The 21,885-nt window shown below is 41.5% G+C and overlaps 1 protein-coding gene across 1 annotated transcript in view; it reads left to right on the forward strand.

Moving 5' to 3' along the window:
* LOC111862291 overlaps positions 1 to 21,885 on the forward strand; it is a 181,977-nt gene that overhangs the window by 140,404 nt on the left and 19,688 nt on the right. Inside the window, exons 4-5 of the mRNA XM_023847557.2 lie at positions 8,473 to 8,752; positions 11,266 to 11,532. Of these exons, the coding sequence (XP_023703325.1) occupies positions 8,473 to 8,752; positions 11,266 to 11,532 (547 nt within the window). The remainder of the gene's footprint in view (positions 1 to 8,472; positions 8,753 to 11,265; positions 11,533 to 21,885) is intronic.

Below are 21,885 nucleotides of genomic sequence, written 5' to 3' on the forward strand. Positions count from 1 at the left end.
TTATTTATTTATCAGGATGTTTCCACTTTTTTATATGCTGTCTGAGCTGATAACTGAGTTATTTGAGCGCTGTGTTTCAACTCAGAGCATCCACTGACTGGAAGTCATAGGAATTTTTCCTTGCAGTGCGTTTACGTTCACATTTTCAGTTACAGTACAAGTAATGCAGCCACTCTACATATTCAAGTTGTAAACATTTTTAAACATTGTATAAAATTCGTATCAACGTGTCTGTAATAAAATTTAATGACCCTACTGATGGTGTAAACTCCGTAGCGTTGTTGACTGAAGCACTATGCTACAAACAGGAAGGTTGCGGGTTCGATTATAGATGAGATCATTGGGTTTTTTTTTTCAATTTACCTGATCCTTTCACCGCACTGTGGCCCTGAGGTCGACTCAGCCTCTAACAGAAATGAGTACCAGGAATCTTCCCGGGGGCTGTTAAGGGCAGATTGTTCGGAAAATGTGGAAGCCTCGACATGTCACAACCCTATGTGCCTCCACTGCCTATCACATGGACACCTTTACCTTTATCTTAATGTTGGTGTACCAAGCGTACTTTACTGCAAGTATTTTACGGCGGCTTAACTTTCTGCCCAGTGTCGCATCTAAGTCGATGTTGTGTCATCATGAAGTGTGCTGTTTGTTTCACATAAAGCTGTGCAAATGATCAGCTTGTAACACATTTCTGTATTTAGAGTTAATCGCGATCAGTAGGCTAAATCCACGCTTGATTCCTGATGAGTCGCAAGATTATGCAGGAGACTGAACATCTTTCGAAGCGCGAAGCTTGCTGCGCCAACTCTCCTTTCTTCTTACGTATTTCGTTACATGATCGTGCATGGAAGAATTCCTCTTTACTGCAGTTACAAGTTTAACCACTGACTTTCTTGTGCTCTGTAAACTCTCTCCGCATATCACGATCTCCTGCTGTGCCGACAGGATTTCGTTAAGATTCTACAAATACTGAGGTTTCGGAGCCCAGCGAAAGAATCCGTATGCACTTTTAGGTTAAATGTTGCATTGCATTATTCTATTTCCGTTAGTTTCATTTTCCTCAAGTAATGGACTCCACTGCATGCAGTGCATGGGATACCTTGTGTTCCCGATAAGTAAAAATATCCCCTATTTTTACCTTCTGTACCCGTGATGATCGCGGAATTTTGGGTGCGGCACTTTCGGAAAACCACTCTTCTTTCTTTCGAGAAGAGGACTTATCTTTATGGAGGATGAAGAATCTCCTATGGGTAATAAAAACTTTTGTTGTCATTTTTGTTTCTTATAACTTCAGGTACAACCTAACTCTTCTTGATATTAGAGAAGTCAATATCTCAGTAAGGCCGGTCACGGTAGCCGAGCGGTCTAAGGCATGCACTGTCTTCGCTCGCTCGGAAGCCGAGATCGTGGGTTCGAATCCCACTCAGGGCATGGATGTTTGTTTTGTGTATGTGCGTTTTTCTGTGTTGGTCTACAGGTAGAGGCCTTGCGACGAGCTGATCACTCCCCCAAGGAGTCCTACCGGTTGTGTAAGATCTAGAAAAACCGAAGTGAACGGAGTTCATGGAGGCAGGCCTAGGCCCACTGGGGCTGTAGTGCCAAGGAAAAAAAATATCTCAATAAAATCTAAGTTTTCTGTTTCTCTTTTGCAGCGGCCCCAGATGCTTGCCACATTCGCTCCTCCCTTAAATTCAGCACTGGGTGTTATGTGTATGAGGATCGTTTTCATGTTACTTGTATACAGGTTCTTGATTTTTTTTTTTAAATCGTGCATTTCATTCAACGAGATTAGAGATACGAAGTACTGTTTAATTGTTAAACCATTCTTTCAGCTTGAAGCTAGTAACGGATGCACGCCCACCGATAACCCGCTAACATCTTCAGCACATGACATGTTACATTACCTTCGGCCCTTATTCATAAACACGTAAAAGAAATGACAATACAGAGTTTGCCTCTCGTGAAATTCGTGTCTCCGTTAATTGAATAAGCCTCATACCAGCGCGTTTTCAGGTACCAAGCATGACTTGGATCCGTTATTTTGCCTCACGAGATGTCCTTCTGGCACAGAAAGCAGTTCCACCTGAGTACGCACGTATTCTAAACGCGCTGTTGGCAATATTATTATATCCATCTGAGTTTAATATTCATTTATTGCAGATGGAAAACTGTAGGTGCTAAGGTAACCGCACTGAAGATTAAACAGCTGGGAGAATGTATTTCCCCAGGGTTTCATTAACTATGCACCATACCGAAAAGGCTTCCTAAAACGCGACAACTTTTACGAGTTCTGTATGAAAAGTTGTTTTTGAAAAAAATAATAAGAAAGACATTGTAAGATGGCTGCCTTCTGGAATGTAGTGCCGTATAGTCCAGAAGAACTTTACGGAAGTTTCGGAGCAACACACACACACGTCCTCCATCTTCAGGGTCCAAAATGAACCAAGCAAGCAGTCAAGATGATGCAAACTGCCAGCAAACAGTCTGATTCCTGCTTGGTTCTTACTTTGAATACGTTTTTCCCTCTAGATGGAGGCAGTTTGTTCCTCCGAAACGTCTATAAACTTCTACCGAGTGTATCCCGTCACATTCCAGAAGACAGTACTTTTCGAAATCACCACATCTTCCTGTTTAGCTTCATGTAAATTAGCGATGATAATGGGCTGATGCGAGACAAAATATAATATCTTGACATTGTATGCAGAATGCAAATACAGAATTTGATTGCAGTTTTCTTAAGACATTCGGAGAGTGAACACGCAAAAACTCTTTTTCCAGTACGTGTCGTTATGCATTTCGTGCATTCACAATTCTACCCTGCTGATGGAGGCAGAATACTCCTCCGAAAGGTCGATAAAATTCAATGAGACTAGACGGCGATATATGAGTATATAAAAGATCGCCCGTCTCCCCATATGTAGTGAATGACTTTTAATTTGTAGAGTAGTGAATAGTTCTTAACTTTTATTAAGCGAATGTTCAAACATGGGAGAATTTGCAGGGATCATTTCAAAGGCACTTGTAGTTCACGTGTGAACCAGAGGTCTTGGAGGCTGCCCTGCGGATGTAGAGACGCTTCAGAGAGAGACGCAGAAGGTTAGCAACCAAGCAGCGATATGGATCAGTAGAAAGGTAAAGTTGTCCCTGTGCTTAACTGATTAAGCACTGCGCCATGAAGACGTATAGGGTAGTGGATGTTTAGACCCACATTTTCTTGTCCTCGGCACTAGCTGGAGGTTAGTGGTCAGCTTCACGCCCCTGCCGCTTTACCCCCAGAGAAAGAGCCCCCGGTATCCGTTGGATAGGAGGTTGGGTGGACCCCAGGGCCCGTGTGGACGGCTTGAAGAAGAGAAAATTCTTGACCATACAAACCCTTAGCCAGCCGCAATACCGATTGAGCTATCCCGGCCCGTGATAGAGGTCTGTGGGATATAGAATTTCGTCGCCCGGATGTGGAGCTGGAAGCTCCGTCCGCAGTATGAAGTTTATCGCCGTAGTTTTGCTTCTATTTAAGCGCTGTAGGCTCTAAACCTGAAAGGAAGTTAAAGTCAAGTTTTACTGAGTTTTGATGTAAGACTTTATACGCGATATAAAGTATGGGAAAGTGAGCCCTCTGGACATGAGTAAAGTTGAAATTTAGGTTCAGAACTTACTTCTGTATTGGCAGAACATTGAAAATAGATTTGTACACATGGTATATTTGTTTGGCGATACTACAGCGCATTCCAAGGCTCGGATCAGCGCAGTCGGTATAGCGACTGGCTACGGACAGGACGACGGAGGGTTCGGTGTTCGAGTCCCGGTAGGGTCAAAATTTTTCTCTTCTCACCGTCGTCCAGACCGACTCTAGGGTCCAGCCAACCTCATATCCAAAGGGTACCGGAGGTAAAGCGGCCGGGGCGTGAAGCTTACAACTCAGCTCCAGCTAGTGCCGAGGTCAAGAAAATGTGGATCTATACATCCACTCCCCCATACGCATTATGGTGTAGGGCTTAATTAGTTAAGCACAGGGACATAATTACCTTTTCTTGTTGTGAACCTCACCTTAACGTCGTGATGATATGGAGAACTGAAGAAGAAATGCAATTACCAGTATTTAGGTTATGTTAATTTTGATATAGTTTTGAAGTTGTGGTTTGTTTTTTTTTTTTCAAGTTTTAACAGTCTCTTTTAACAAGTGCGGTTGATTCGATTAATTAAGTACCGTATTTACGCATGTATAGGCCGCGTGCGTGTATAGGCCGCAGCACAATTTTCAGACAGAAATTATAGAAAAAATAATTTTCTTGGAATATTATTTCAGGAGTAGAACACCCTGTATTACTAATTATGAATATAATTTTTTTTTAAATTGAAGCGTGATTTCGAATATTTCGAATATAAGCCGCACCCCAGTTTTTCTCTTTAATTTTTGGCAAAAAATGTGCGGCCTATACATGCGTAAATACGGTAATAGCCGACGACAGACTCTGTTTACGAATTTATGGTACACCCATTTTGATACGAACCCTGAAGACAAAGTCTGTTCTTAGTTGTTCCACAATCGTTGAAGCCTAGTATTATTTCTGTTTTCCGTTATAGTATAAATCGATGCGGAATTAGGGGTATTCATGCGGGAGATATATGGTAATAGCACTAACAGTACTTTGGAATGTTACCGCTAATACAAAGCACCGTCAGACTCGAGACATGTCACTCACAGCCCTCACAGCTACATCATTCTGTGGCTGTATAGGCTACACACTCCTATTGCAAGAACCAGAGTCCATTGACCTGTAACGAGACTGACCAGAGATGTTTAGGTACATCAGTTCCCTCTTAATCTGCCTTCAGATCTACACTTCCAATTCTTTACTTAAATTTTCTTTTTATACACCAATGAATTGTAGTTCTGAATGAGAATTCTGGGGCTGTGTGTATCGTATATATATTTTATGACGTCAGTATCTCAGATTATATATAGCGTCGAATGGTACGATGACTGATGAATAATGAATTAAAAATAATTTTGAAGGAAGCGGCCTTAGTCTTATCGTTGTACTATTCCGGAAATTTCTTAGAAGGCCTGAGGAAAACCACAAAAACCTTAGTCAGGATAGCCGATGTCCCTGTAGAGATTCAAAACAAGCACCCTAGATTAAAAATCTACAGCTGGACCGCTACACAAACCTACCCGGATCTGGGGAGCTGCGACTAATACATATCAGGAATAAATAAAATAAATTAAAACGTATTCGCAGAAATGGTACTACCATACTTCATTTAATCATATCAGGCACAAGCAGTAATAGCATATAATAATATCCTGAACAGAGACAGAAGAATGGTCATACGGAGTGAATAGATTTGACAAATGTGGATGGGCGATTCTGCGTACATGGTTCACCTGGGCCTTCATCTAATATATATACGGTTGTACAGTAGACCCACTTTCAGTGACAGTACAACCTTATGGGTTCCGATGGGAAGTATTTATGAGAAAAATATTACAAGCTGAAGAAAAGGGAAATGTGCTCTATACTGAAATTATTTTTATAGCTATGTTTCTCTGGTTTCCTGAATATTCTAGGGCTACCCTTAAAAACAAATTTGAACGAATTAAAACCAAGTTTGCAAGTACATATTCTGGCACCCCCTCCCCTTGGTAAATTTCCTGTTAGCGCCCGTGTAGTGTGTATAACTTCGCAAAGACAGACACACACTTTATTTGATTTCGGCACAATTTGAAACATGACGTTCTTTTAAATAAGATACAGCGTAACAAGACAGGTAAGCCTGTACCCCCCGTTATGTAGTACACAAAATTACAAGTGACCGTTTTAGAAATTTATTAAGCTTAGTTAATAATGAAAATAATTAAATACAGATTAGCGAGAATTTTATTCATCGAAATGCAACAGAATCTATGGAAATATTTGCGAGTTGCATGGGAAGACTCTCTTTATGACCTTATGCAAATTATTCGTTCTTATTAATCAGTATGGCTGAAAAATTGAATGGGTAATATTTAGTGGAAATTAAACACACCGAATATGAACAAAATCTTTGGAAGAGTTCATGAAATGCGAGAGAGAGAAAGGAAGTAGGTCACAAATGAAAATAAAACGTAAAATATGTGATATTTGAACCTGGAAAAAACATTTATTCCTCAACATATTCTCCATCAACATTGATATTCTTGTCCAATCGCTTTACCAGTGCATCCAAACCGGCAGCATAGAAGTCTTTTGACTGCTTCCTCAGCCAATTCCGCCCCTCCGTTTCAAACTCTTCGACATCAGCAAAATGTCTGCCACATTTCTCGACGCAGTGGTGAACCGCTTTACGCGACAAACACTTCCCACTGTAAACAGGAGAAAATTATTTATGAATATCCTTTGCATTAAGTCCTTTTGCCCACAAAAATTGCACAGCAGTACGCCGCTCTTCGGTAATTTACTCCTCAAGCACGGTCGCCATTTTGACTACTGAAGTCAGACTCTGAACATTCGCATGCGCGTCTGCTACCTAGACTGTCATGAAGCTTGACTACGCTGCTACCTATTGATACACACAGAGAATCCATTACATCAGATACAGCTGTTTTACCTTTTTCCCGACTCTCTCTTGTACGAGGGGGTACCCAAAAGAAACCGAACTTATTATTTTTTAAACTTATTTAATCAAATTTTAAGCACAAACCTTCAATCCCCTACAAAGTACTCTCCACTTACACTAATACACTTGTCTAGTCTTTTATTCCATTTTTCAAAACATTGTCTAAATTCATCTTTTGAGATGCTTGACAGCGCCTCCGTCATTTTTTCCTTTCATGTCTCTTTTCATTCGAGGAAACAAAAAAAAGTCGCACGGGGCAAGGTCGGGTGAGTATGGAGGGTGAGGAACAGGGGTCATACCATTTTTGGTCAAGAATTGTCGTACAGACAGGGCTGTGTGAGCAGGGGCATTGTCATGATGGAAAAAACAGTCACCCGACTGCCACAGATCTGGCCGCTGAGCTCCAAGTCACTCCCGACAGCTCTACAATTTCTTCAATGGTCCGTCGTCGATCTTTCTTGATGATTTCACGAATTTTTTCAACATTTTCATGTGTTCGGGCCGTGGAAGGACGACCAGAACGAGGTTTGTCATCAATTGACATTTCACCATTTTTGAAACGGGAAAATCACTCAAACACTTGAGTTTTCCCCATAGCATCGTCCTTGTACGCCGTTTTTAACATTTCAAGAGTTTCTGTTCCACTTTTCCCAAGCAAAAAGCAGAATTTCACCGCAGCACGCTGTTCACGAAAACAGCCATTGCAAAAACGACGATCACACAAAACAGTTGTCACTATAAACTCTGCCGAAACTAGTCCTTACCTTCTGAAGCAACGGTAGTCGGCTTATCGACTCAGGAATGTTAGCTCTATGCGCTCATAGCGGTACCCCATCGTATATGGGGAAGTAGGTTTCTGGCTTTATGCAAGCTATAATCGCACTGAATTTCAACATACTCGCAATCTGTGTGTGGATTTATGGGACAGAAGGAAATGTCCATTTACAGCTTTATAGTGGATTAATTTGACCGGAAATGGGGAATTCCTAATATGTTGGATATTGGAAAACTTTCTTATTGAATTTAAAAATGTCTCTAAAATCTCTGAGTGGTACACATGAAAGTCCATTTAAATCCATCATTATGAAACAGTATGGCTAATAACCGGAGTTCGCCAGTAAATTGACTTCAAATTTTCATATATTGAGTTTCAGTAAGAACTATGAAACAGTTTATGGGGACATTTTTGGCCTTACGAAACTAGGCGTTTCTTAATCTAAAACTCCAAATTATATCATACATATTGGAGCAGAAACTTTGTCGGCAGGTGTTAGATATATTTATAATACTATTACTCAGAGATGACCATGTCGGTGGACAGAGCCTATTTTAAAATTTATTCTTAATTATCCTTATTTTTCTGTGTGTGGAATTCATCTTCTTGGCTACCAGATCTGCCTTTCCAATGCCGCCTTGAAGCGAGGTAACAATGTTCTGATAGTCGAGATATTCTTTCGAATTGTCATGGTGCTGGTTTTACACTTCTGAATAGTGTTTGAAGAAATTCAAATCGACTGTTTGTACAGCGGCTTGTATACCACCGAGAATACTTTGTTAACAAAGCTTCTGGTCTAATTGATAAAAATACATGTGTACTCTCTCCTAATAGAATACAGAAGCCAAAAATTGCAACTGGATATTTCCATAGAAATGAATTGGCAGTTTCTGGCACGTAGATAATTGTAACTACAGAAGTGGTAATATTAGTTGATACGTTCTTCGGCATGGTTGTATCTTATTTCATTTTCCAGTTTCAGATATGTATTAAGTCTGTGCTCTGAACGTACAGGTGCAATGACAACTTTGCATTCCTAGTCTGTATAGGAGTGGTGGAGAGACCATTTGTCCATTGAAGTATGCAATTTTTCCTTTCAGCTTCGTCCAAGAGTTCATCGGTGATCCCTTGGACGGAGTCACTCTTCTTTTGGAGCTGCTCCGAGCTGTGCAGCTGAGTCAGGCGAACCAGCAGACCCGTTTTCCTCCCCCAGTACTGAGACGCGCCCTGCTGGACGAGCACTCGTGTCTCCAATGTCTCCATAGCTGTCTTCGTTGTCCTGATGCAGCCAGAAGACTTGCTGCCTCACCGGCTGGTCTCTTCACTCTTGCTGTCTGCATCATGAGTAACGTTAGCAAGTCGCGCGTTATAGCGCTAGAGGTGAGTCCACAGGACCCATATCTCAAGTAACTTTAGGAGGATGAATACTAAACGTTAAACAGACGGTCATTCTAAGACAATGTTTTATTATATGAAGGACTTCGTTACGTGGACAGTAATATTTCATATCTAAATATTTCTATGATAATATGGATCAACAGAACAGAATTTTACCTGATCTTGTTTTGGTTCTGTATGAAGTGTTTGTGATCTAGCATTCGGATGGAAGAGTTGAATGCTGTCCCATCAAGTGTGGTAGACCCATAACCCACAATCGTAATTTACAGAAGCGCTGTGTAGGAAACCCACTGTATTATTTTAATTATAACTCCGTTTGTTTCACACCACATATCCAAACCCCAATTCTCCCACTTCCATGTGCCCTTCAAGGTAATTCATCTAAGATTTCCGTAGTTTCCGATGTTCTTCATAATAACTCAGAAGTTCCACCTGGTCATAAATACGTCATCTGCTCCTTCTTTGCTTTGTGGTGTAAGCAGTCAAGCTGTCCTGAAGACACATGCTCACTGGATCTGTGAAGTGCATTGAATAGTAAATGTTTCTGAGTGGGGATGTTACCAGTATACCACAAAATCCCGAACCCGAAGGACCGAAATACTCCCTTTGGCTCCTATCTTCCCCCTCTCCGGTAAAGGAAAGCCAAATAGTAGCTATGTTACGACTGATATGCTTTAGAGATTAATGTGGTGTGACATAAATGAGACGTAAAGAAACTGGTAACGCAGAGGAACATCAATGTAAAATGTAGTCATTAACCGCTGAAGTATCCACTGACCTTAATCATTTAATGTTCTTGCACAGTCTAAGGAGTCAATAACCGGTGCCAGTTTAGAACTGAGTATTCTTTGAGCACCTGTAAGGTGCTTCAGAGAAGTTGTTTCACAGCCCTGGAAGCTGCGGATGATGCAACACGCCGCTGAAGATGATAAACAAGCTCTCTTCGAATATAAAAAGATAGCTGTGGCTGCAAAGTGTCTTTTATGATGAAGAAATATCCGGAAATTTGGGATAATAAAAGGTTGTAACAAACAGATTTCGTGTTATTGTTCTCCCAACAAACGTCAGTTCACGGAAGTGTTGAGTGTATGGTATGCACTCTCAGACACACAAGTAATTTTCTTCACAACAAAAATGTAGCGTGGAGTTGGATATGAGAGAAGATATGCCTTGTCTAGACTTTGAGTGATGTATCAACACTTTTTCCAGCAAGATGAAACATCCTCGCATTCTGATATTGTAAGCCTTATTTCTAACCTCTGAATAAGGCCGCGCCATAGCTCAAGCGGTTAGTCGCTGATTTCCCACCGCGGCGGCCCGGGTTCGATCCCGGGTCTGGTAAAGTGGGATTTGTGGTGGACAAAGTGGAGCTGGGACAGATTTTCTCCGAGTACTTCGGTTTCCCCTGCCAATCTTCATTCCACTAATTGCTCCACAATCACCCTCACCTATCATCTGGGGCTGGTATAATAGGCCAGAAGTGGCCGCAGTACAAGGAACTTAGTCCCACCCCACTAGCAACAAAAAAACTCTGAATAAGGGGACGGGTGAAGGATCAATTTCTTGCTATCCTTTACATGTACTCACAATTCATTAAATTTCTGTTGCCAGGCCAGTTCAGTATAGTGAATAGGCATCATGCTATATCATCCTGAATTTTGTTCGGATTCCTGATAGAGACAAGAGATATTTTCTTTCTCAGTAGCATCCAGGCTAACCCAGGGCCCATCCCTATCAAATGGTAATGTGGTTTTGCTCACCACTGGCAAAGAAGTCGAAGAGCAAAGCTGACCACTGACGTTCATCTGGTGCCAATGTTTATACCCCACAGAGCTGCACTACCACTGCCCCATCTATATTCATCGCATGGTACTTAATTAAAGATAGGGGTGTCTGTAGCTTTCTCTGGAGATACGTGTATGTAAAGGACAATTTGTACTGCTTGGAAGTGGTTAGAAGGGAGAATACCAGAAGCTACATCCAGAGTTACGCAAGATATGTGGGAGCACACATGGAATTAGCTGAAGTACAGGATACATACAGAATCCAGTGATTGAGATTAACTCTTTCTAAGGGGCCCAACTGAGTAGGTGTCTTCTCCCTTCACCTGAGGACGGAAACAGATCCAGTTTCTGAAACGTCGTGTTTTCTGTTTCCTAGTATACTGGACGATGGGGAAAAGTCCAAACCCCCAGTAATTCTGTGTGTTATACACCATCGTCAGAACCCTTTAGAATCTACAGGATGCCTTCTGCGTGCAAGCCTACAGGAAAATCTCATATCTCAATAATACGCACAAAATTAAAAAAATGGTTCTACAATTTGTAAGTCACAGTATTTTTGTGTTCTATATTATCATATTCAGAAAATAATTAAATTGAAATAACGGGCTTTTATTTGTGTAATGGTCACATATGAAAGGTGCTCATTACACTTATGTGTGTCAGGCTACATGATATCTAGCACCCGTGATTATACAGCGTGTTCTCTTTCAGCTGTTGACAAAAGCGTGCGAACCTCCGGGTTATGGGCATGGACCTGTGTCAGAAGCTCTCTCCACATTGCGTTTACGTTTCGGGGAACCGGTGCGATTTCGCTTTCTGGTGGGCATGTTGAATAGTGCTGGGGGCTGCCCAGAGTTGCACGCAGCAGGCCTCAGGTTCATCAACACACTGGTAGAGACAGCACCAAATCCACAGAGCAGATTATACTTGCAGGCCGAGCTCGAACAGGCAGGCTTCCATGTCAGCAACATGAGAAAGGTGAGTCCACAGCAGCAAACATCAGAACTACATTGGCACTCCTATTATCACTACCACTGCCACCACCGCTACGGGGGGACCCAAAAAACCGAAATTTGTTTATAAAACGAAACTTTAATCCCCTTCAAAGCACTTTCCATTTGTAAGATTTGAGGCTTTCACGGCGGTGACTATGAAGAAAGCAGTCTTCTGGGATTTGGCACCGTGTATATGTGGTGTTAACCGACGTTTCGGAGGAACGTATCGCCTCCATCTTCAGGGTAGAAGGAAAAATATAAGACCAGTCTGCTTTACCGTTTCTCACGGTGTTGTCGCTTGCAGATTTCTTATACTTTTTCTTCTACCCTGAAGATGGGGGCGATACGTTCCTCCGAAACGTCGGTTAACACCACATATACACGGTGCCAAATCCCAGAAGACTGCTTTCTTCACTTTCCATTTGATTCAGTGCACTTGTACAAACGTTTTTTTTTTCCATTGCTCAAAACATTTTTTTTTAAATTCATCGCTGCTGATGCCTTTTAGTGCTTCCGTTGTTTTTTTTTCTTTACGTCTTAAACATCAGCAAGACTTTTTCCCTTGAGGTCTCTTTTCATCCGAGGAAATAAAAAAAAAAGTCGCACGGGACAAGATGAGGTGAGTACGGGGGGGTCAGGCAAGGGTGTCATGTCATTTTTGGTCAAGAATCGCTGCACACCCAGCGCTGTGTGGGCAGGTTCGTTGTCATGATGAAAGAACCATTCACCTCTTCGTCACAGATCGGGGCGTTTCCTCCTTAAACTGTTATGCAACCTTTTCAAAACTTCCAAATAATTCTTGCGATCTTCCAGAATGATTTGACGAAATTTTGTGACGTTTTCATCAGTTCGGGCGGTCGAAGGACGTCCACTTCGAGGTTGATCATCAGTTGAGATTTCACCACGTTTGAAACGGGAGAACCATTCGTAAATTTGTGTTTTACTCATGGCGGCTTCCTTGTAGGCTGTTTATAGCATAACAACTGTTTCTGCTACTGTTTTACCCAAAAGGAAAAGTCACTTGGAAAAAAAAATTCACCAAACACTAACGCAAACTTCTCTGACGACACAAGCCAGCATACTGATCCAGGAAGCTGCTGCAAACAACCATCTAGCGGCGGAAGCTTGTACTACAAGCCCACAGCCTTCTATGCAGAAACAAATTCCGCTATTTTGGGTCCCCCTTGGTGTTACTAACACAACTATCACCATTATCACTATCACTATCATTAGTTCATCTGCTACTGTAAGAGCCATGGCTAATAAAAAATTTTATACCAAGTAACAACAAACTACAGCAAACGTACTAACTGAAACTAACAATATGTATATAGTCGTATTGGAAGACATGAAGAAATTGTGATACCAAACTTAAGTACTCGTATACACAGATATTTTACTTCTGTCATCCACTTTAATTGTGCCAAAGAATATGCAAAACAAAATCAAGCACATAGAACTACGAATACTTAAAGCATCAACATTTAACTGAAAGAATTTAGAAATGTACCATAGCAAAGCAGTTTTGAAGTAGTCTCTCTGTTATTGTCTCTAGAATTTTAGTTCGTGAATGGTAACCTTCGTTGCTGTCATATAAATAACATATGTATGAGTGGGCGGAAGAACAAAGATCTCCCTACAGTATGGAATTTGAACAAAATCAGTCCGATGGCTCTCGAACTTTAAACCAGAATAAAAATCCCTCTTATTTGATTATTATGAAAAAACTGTAAGATTTATGTGAACTGAGTGTTTTTATCTTTGAAAACTCATTGTATATTGAAGCCAGTCATGTTCCAGAAAAGTTGCAACTTGAATTGACTGTAGCTTTAATTACGTTTCATGTTTCTTTACCGGTATCTCAGTTCTTGAGTTACATAACTTTTCACAAGTAGAACATACATGTATACACGTGAAAAGGCTTTTTTCACGTAACAGATCAAAGTTCTGTTCAAGTATCATCAAAGTGTAATTTCATGGTGCTGTGTGAATTGGTATTTGTGTATGCAATGAGGAGTTCTGCCTGTCACAGTAGCTGCGCGCTCTAAGGCATGAACTGTCTTCGCTCGCTCGGACGCTGGGATCTTGGGTTTGAATCCCACTCAAGGCATGGATGTTTGATGTGTGTATACTTGTATTCTGTGTTTGTGTAGTCCTTTGTTTAGGTAGAGGCCTCGCGATGGACTGATCACTCATTCAGGGAGTCGTAAGGTCTGTAAAAAATGATTGCGGAACTGAATAAGAGGCCTGGGTCCTCAGTGGGCTGAAAAGCCATTGAAAAGGAAAAGAGGGATTCTGTGGTAGAAGCAGCAGGAGAATGCCAATGAGGCAATTCAGAAATGTAGCAACTGGGGTTCTCACAACAATGGTAATGAATGTAACGCGATATAGTCCGTTGCAAGTCAACAGAGGTTTCGGAAGAACATGTCGCCTTCATCTTCAGGATTGAAAAATAAACCAAACAGTCATCGCGAAAGGACAGCAGATCTCTGCTTACTACTTGATTTCGAACTGGTTTCTTCTTTGGCTTATTTTTGACCCTAAAGATGTAGGCGACATGCTCCTCCGAAACGTCTGCCGACTTTCAACGTATTATATGGTGTTATATCACAGAAGGCAGAACTCTCTAGATGAGAAATATGGGCACAAAGTTATACAACAAACACTGGTCAGGAAGTCTAGGAATAAAATTAGAACTATCATTGGAATTAATGGCAGGAGAATAAGTTTCGAAGGTGGGAAGAAAATGGAATTAACTCAAAGTCGTCTGCAATTTCACATATTCATAATAATGTGTTTAACTAAGAAAAGCTTTTTGATTGGCCTTTTAGTAAGTCATTTTGCGTTTAAATTTTGTACAAAAAGAATTAAATAGAAAATTATATTTAAGGTTAAAAATATATTAGCATATGGGTAAGGTAAGTTAAAAATGTAAAGCTAATCTTGTAACAGGCCGTGGGGGCCAAAAGGATTGTGAGAAATCGATGCCCTCACATTTTCTAGGCAAACGGGCCATAGATGGCGGTGAGGTTGTCAGCCTTTCGCGCCGGCCGCCCTTTACGCCCAGAAAGATTTCTGGTACTCATTTCTGTTAGAGGTTGAATCATCCCCAGGAACATAGCTCGGGTTGAAGGAATAGGTCAATTAAAAATTCCAAAGACCTCTTCGGGATTCGAACCCGAGTCCTTCCGGCTTGTAGCACAGTACCTCAACCAGGGAGGTCTGAGATAAATAACAGGATGATCAGCTTAATAGTTCGCACAACATAGCGATTAAACCAAGCTGTGTATCATACTGGCCACATACACGCATGGAGGAGTTGACGAAGTACTAACGAAACATAAGTTGATAAACTTCGGGTGAAGAGACATTTTGGGAAACCTAGGTGTAGATGTCAGCCGGGGATAGCGTAGTCGGTATAGCGACTGGCTACGGGCTGGAAGAGTCCCGGTAGGTTCAAGAATTTTCTCTTTTCCACGTCGTTCAGACCGGCTCTGGGGCCCTCCCAGACTCCTATCCAATGGGTACCGTGGGCTTTTCCCCTGGACTTAAAGCAGCAGGGACGTGAAGCTGACAACTCACATCTAACTAGTGCCAAGGTCAAGGAAAAGTGGACCTATACATCCACTCCCACGTACGTCTTCTTGGCGTAGTGCTTAATTAGTTATGCACAGAAATAACTTTACCTCTTACCTAGGTGTAAGTGGGGAAGAAAGTATTCAAATTGCTCATAAAGAAAGAGAGCGTGGACTTGATTCATCTACCTCGGGATTGGGTCTAGTCGTGGGTTCTTGTGAACGCTGTAGTGAACATTCATGTTCTGCAAAAGGCGGGAATTTATTGGCCAGTTGAGGAACCATTAATAAAAAAAATCCTGCAGTAGGGAAATGACTCTTTATTTAGTTAATTTATCTTTAAGTAGTTCGTGTTGGTTATCCCAATTGACCAATGTAGTACTTTGGTGTCATTCTGAGGCACGCGGTGGCGTAGTTGGTTGAGGCACTATGCTACAGTCTGGAAAGTCACGGGATCAAATCCCGATGCGGTGGATTTTTTCAATTTACCTAATTCTTCCAGCCGCACTACGGCCCTGGAGTCGACTCTGCCTCTAACGGAAATGAGTACCAGGAATATTCTTGGAATGCTCTTGGGGGTAAAGGGCGGCTGGCGCGTAGGGCTGACAACCTTACCGCCATCTATGAGTCGATTGTCTAGAAAATGTGGGAACTTCAATGTCTCACAACCCTATGGGCCTCCAAGGCTTGTTGCAAGGATAGCTTTACTTACTTACTTACTTTACTTTGGTGTCATTCTACATTTTATCCGAATTCCTTTCACCGACATTAGAACTGGCACAAGGCCGTGGAGACTAACGGTCGGGGCCTCTGATTTGACACCTGATTGTCTGGTGCCACATTAAAACATGTTTTCGTTATGTACGTATATGAATGTGACGCCGCTCAGCTATGCTACGCGCGTCCAACTAATTTGAAACGTGAACAAAAAGAATAATCAATCATCTGAAATGTAATTAATATAGTTATGGATACCAAATTACATATTTTATTCCAAGGTAACATCGCAGTCTTGGATGATAAATTAAAATCATTAACTTGAAAATAGAATAATTTCGTTGTTGTCAAGCCTTCTACCATCGGACGGCTGTCCTAAAACAAGGTTTGGGGATTGAACATTACGCTAAAGGCGCAGAGACTGTCAGTTTTACAAGGTATCAATATTTTGTTCATAACAACACAATATTCTACAACAAATCACAAATGCCCCTGTCACCACTCATCATTCCTAAAACTCCGTATCCTCGGGAATGATCACTCGTCTACTGAGGCCACAGAACGCATTAAATGTGTGTTGATGGGTGAAAATGCTGGGGCCCTGACACAGCCTGCTATTCGTGTGACCTAGATATACCCCTGACGTGGGCCCTCGTCGAAGAGAAGGCCTGCTGCTACAATTGAGAATTGCTGGCTGGAGAGTGGTGGTCATGGCCGCACTAGCTGCAGACGGAGCGCAAATGCCCAAGCGTCTGTCTGCAATTAAAATACTCGATCGTGGCCTCTTCTGGCGCACACATGGATAGCCGCTGACTGTCTCATCGTTGTCGCCATGTGTAATGCGCTGCGCATTTCTGGGTTTGGAGTGCGAATATTTGCAATTGGGATGAGGAGAATGTCGTAATAAAGTTCTGTTTATCTCGTCATGTAACGAGGCATACAGCTCTCGGCACATCCGCACTGAGAGCAGCACACTGGGCTCCAGTGGACGCTACGATGCAAGGTTCATCCGAATAGAACGTTTGTGGATTCTTCGCTGGTACCATCAGATGGTGACGGTAGCAGCCGCGACTTAGGCTGGCAGGCGCTGTGCACGCCTCTCAGTTCGGCATGGATCTCATTTCTTATGGAAATGAGGATGAAAATTCCTGGAATTCCTGTCAAGTCCCTATAAACGGAGGCTTCGCAATCAACGGTCAGCTGGGACTCGGTAGAGGGCCTGACGCATGAGGACATGCGATGGCTGCAAGAAGTGAGGAAGTTGCTAGCCCAGTTGCAGATGTTTGGCACAGAAGAGCGCCAAGCAGTGAAGTGCCAGGGGGTAAAGTGGCGTGTAGATAACGGCACACCTACATTTAGTGCCGAGGTTAGGAACACTTCCACTTTTCCTTACGTCTTCGTGGAGTCAACTTTACTTTGTCTTTACCCTGTCATTCTGTGTACCTAATACCCAAAGCTAGCACGTTGTTGTGTCATGGCCCTCTGCCGCCCATACTGACTTCCAAGGTGAAGACGAACTCGGTACTAGACGGGGCACATTTCAGATTATTGGAACGTAACCAGATAATCTCTCCATGTAACTTCCTTGTTGCGTGATCGACCTCTTTTGTCTCTTTCTTTTTCTGTCTGTAATCATGAAAGTTGAATGGCAGCTGTCATTTCTTTCTGCGAATGAAATTACGAGTATATTGATGGAACAGTATAATGCGCTTCAGTTGAAACAAAATGAAAACTTTGACAAATCTTTTGAGCTGCAGTCATGTCGTTTAGAAATCCTTGACACACAAAATTCAGAATGGTTTGAAACATTGACATTAATTAGCGACACAGAAATGCGTGTGTGGTGAAATGCCTGTCATAACGGGAGCTTCTTTATATTTGACACGGATTACTTGCACGCGATATTCATGCTAATGTAATTCGTTATTGTTACTCAAAGCACGGTTAATACACAGCAAAGGCTAACATAATGAACATAATTTCAAAGATGAGACCATAATTAAAAAGGAAGTGGGGAGGTGTATTCTAGGTAGATATATTTTCCAAGTGTTTTATTGTTATTGTCTATATCTCATTCTTTAAGGTGTTTCATTACAAATGCGAAGCAAAGCTAATTATATATTACATTGCATCGCTATATTTAATTATACCCTCTATTTGGTTAGGTCTGTTATTCACCACATACAGAGATATTTAAAAAAAAAGTGCAAAGTCTTAGTGGAGTCTATGCTACATATCATGTGTCAATTTTTGTACGATTAAATGTTTCTGAAAAAAACATGGCATATATAATAGGAGTTACCGTATTTACGCATGTATAGGCCGCACATTTTTTTGCCAAAAATCCAAGAGGAAAACTGGGGTGCGGCTTATATTCGAAATATTCGAAATCACACTTCATTTAAAAAAATATATATATTCATAATTAGTAATACAGAGTGTTCTACTCCTGAAATAATATTCCAAGAAAATTATTTTTTCTATAATTTCTGTCTGAAAATTGTGACGCGGCCTATACATGCGTAAATACGGTATATTGAACCTATAAAAACTAGTATTTAATTCTTTTTAAAGCTTTTAATGTAGACCCCATTATAACATTGAATCAAAATTCGTTCAATTGTTACTTAGATAAAATATGTGGACAGACATGGCTTTGCCGCTATGACTTCATCTTATGGACTAAATACAAGGAATATATAAGGATTCGTCTTTGAATATTTCATTACACACGAAAGGCTCACAAGTTACATTTCTAATTACCACGGAGTTCTCTGACTTGTAATCAATTTTCGATTACATAATAGCGGAATCTGCATAATCCAGTATTACAGTTTCTTAGAAGAAGAATGCCGTCTTCTGTGATGTGGCGCCGTGAACCGACGTTTCGGAGGAACATATCGCCTCAATTTTCAAGGTAGAAAAATCTGAGAGCGGGCAGTCTGTGGCCTCCTGCTCACGCTTATTTCTCGCTCGCGGGTTTTTCTACCCTGAAAATGGAGGGATACATTCCTCCGAAACGTCGGTTCACACAAGATCTACACGGCGTCACATCCCAGAAGACTGCATTCTTCACAGCCACCTCCATGAAAACATCAGATCTTACAGTTTTAGAAGAAATTTGACACAGGCCGAAGAATATAAATGGAAATACTAAAAAAAGAACAATATATCAGACAAAATCAGCATTAAAATTATGAAATGCAGAAACCAGTCGATTTAATTGTAGAATGAATAGTGGAGACTTAATGGCGAGATGTTGGAGAACTGAGAACAAAACGGGTTGGGAAACTACTGTACATATTCCTTGAGAATGTTAAGAGGAATATTGAACGAATAAACACAAAACCTGGTTTCGGGGTTTGAGTACAGTAAGGACACTGTTTAGTAGATTAAATTAATTATGTACCGGAAGATTTTTTGGATATAAACAGAAATACAGTCTATGCGACAGTTAAGGTTCTCACTTCCGTCGTGGTAGCCATTTTATCGCAGCGCCTGTCAAGCAAACATCTGCCTCTCGGGCGTTCCAAGTAGTGGAACGGCTTTCGAGCCATGCACGGTTTAGAAGTTACGTTTCGATGGAGTGCAGTTTCGTTATCGGCTGATCATATGTGGACCTACAAGTGAAGTGTTGTCCATATTCCTGACAAACTCATCAGAAATACGTAGATTATTAATTCTTATGTTGAGGAAATTTTTATTCTATATATATGTGGGACTTGCCGTTCTCACATCAATGACTATGAGAATTCCTCCCTTCTGGAATATGACGCCATGCAATGCGGTAAAGTGCGCCAGAGTTTCGAAGGAGTTTAGCCGAATTTCTACCAGGCTACGTGGTGTCACATTCACTCGCATTGTACATACAAGCTGACGTTTCATCGAGACATGAAGAACCATACAGCCGAAAAGTTCTGCAAAAATCTGTCAACGTTAAGAAATTATCTCTATGTAAAATTAGCAGAACGGAGAAGCTCATGGAGATAGGCCTAGGCCCACTGGGGCTGTAGTGCCAAGGGAAAAGAAAAAAAATAGCAGAATATTAAAACTGTCATGGTGTACAACTGAGAATATGTATCAACATTTCTGCTTTGTGGATGTGTGTGTTTATCTTGACTTCCAGCAAATTAATATACTAATGGTCTGAATATTTCTCATTAATCATTAAGAGATTATTGGGAAATTAGTAAGTTTAAAGAGAAACAACAGCCGGTTACGGTAGCCGAGCGGTCTAAGGCATGTATTGTCTTCGCTTGCTTGGAAACCGGGATCGTGGATTCCAATCCCACTCAGGGCATGGATGTTTAGTTTGTGTGCGTTTTCCTGTGTTTGTGTACAGGTAGAGGCCTTGCGACGAGCTGATCACTCGCCCAAGGAGTCCTACCGAATGTGTAAGATCTAGAAAAACCGAAGTGAACAGAGAAGTTCATGGAGGTAGGCCTAGGCCCACTGGGGGTGTAGTGCCAAGGGGGGAAAAAAGAGAGAAGAAACAAAGAGAAGGAAAAAAGGAAAGAAAGAGAAGATGGAACAAATTAAAGAAGCAAAAAAAAAACAAAAAACAAAAGAAACGGAAGAAATATACGGAAAGGAAGAGAAAATAAAGAAATGTGGAAGAAACATGGTTGAGCGACAGTAAAGCATAATAAGCTTATGGATAAGTTTTCTCTTGTCGCAGAGACGAACGTGAGAAGCATTGTGCACTGTAAGAGAGCAGACCGGTCTGGATCACATGTCTAACATGTGGCAACAGCAATGATGGAAGCCTGGAACATTCAGTCACTCTTGAAAATCAAGAAATGTCATCATTACTCGTTACAGCAGTGGACACCGGTCGGCTGTAATAAACTGACAGTCTGAAATCATTTCAGTTTTTCTGTTAATCACAGTTTTCTCTTCCCAGAGCAGCTTATGTGCTCACAATATAGAAAAGCAACCGGCCGGTCAACCGTGAAGTTCCCAAGAGTGGACAATCTAGTCCAGGGGTTACCAATTCCTAGGTCCTCTGAACTATTGTTACTAGTTCTATCACAGCGTTTGTATTGCCACAACTGTTTCTCTAGAATCTCCTTTCTGTCGATTAGATTAACTTCAGAATATAAATTTCACTAAGACGTCGCATATTTCTTACAAACAATATTTAAGTAATGTACACTTGCACAGAAGAGCCGGGATCGCACAGTCGTCACAGAGACTGAATACGGGCTGGAAGACGGAGGGGTCTGAGTTCGAGTGTCGGTAGGGTCAAGAATGTTCTCCTCTCCACTTCGTCCAGACCGGTTCTGGGGCCTACCCAGCCTCCTACTCAATGGCTCTTTCCTTGGAGTAAAACGGCCGGAGCCTGAAGCTGAACATTCACCTCTAACCAGTGCCGAGGTTAAGAAAACGTGGATCTATATATCTGCTCCCCCATACACGTAAAGGTGTAGTGCTTTCTTAGTTAATTGCAGGTAGAACTTTACCTGTTTTACCCTTTAGACTAGCATAAAACAGTTTTCTCTTATGCCTACGCGTGTTCACACGAAAGTGATTTCGTGGGTTAGATGTGGATTCTGCCAACTCCAGTGGCGGTTANCAGTCTCTGAAAAATCTAAAATAAAGTTTTAATTTACATTCCGCATCTGAGAATTGTGAAAATCATCTGACGTGCTTTTGTAGCAATTCGAACTAGCTGCCAGTAAAGTGAGTGCATGACCGGGATTACGTTCCCTTCCCCCTTTTATACACCCAGCCTCGTGTGCTGTCAAAGGCTTTGTGTTCATTCTCGTAACATACTTATTTTTTAACGGTGAGGAGCAAAGTGACTCAATCAACTACGCTACCGCATGCCCCCAGTGTCCTAATGAGAATCAGAAATTATGATTGTGTCTCCGAAATAATAATTGTAGTGTTTGAGGGGCTATGCTATAAGGCGGAAGGTTTCGGGTTCAAGTCCCGATGAGGTCATTGGAATTTTTTCAGGTGACGTAATTTTTCAGGCCGCTCTAAGCCCTGGGATTTACTCAGCCTCTAACAGAAATGAGTACCAGGAATTAATTAAATAA

Source organism: Cryptotermes secundus, unplaced genomic scaffold (assembly GCF_002891405.2).
Source record: "Cryptotermes secundus unplaced genomic scaffold, Csec_1.0 scaffold88, whole genome shotgun sequence".
In the NCBI taxonomy this organism is placed as follows: Eukaryota; Metazoa; Arthropoda; class Insecta; order Blattodea; family Kalotermitidae; genus Cryptotermes; species Cryptotermes secundus.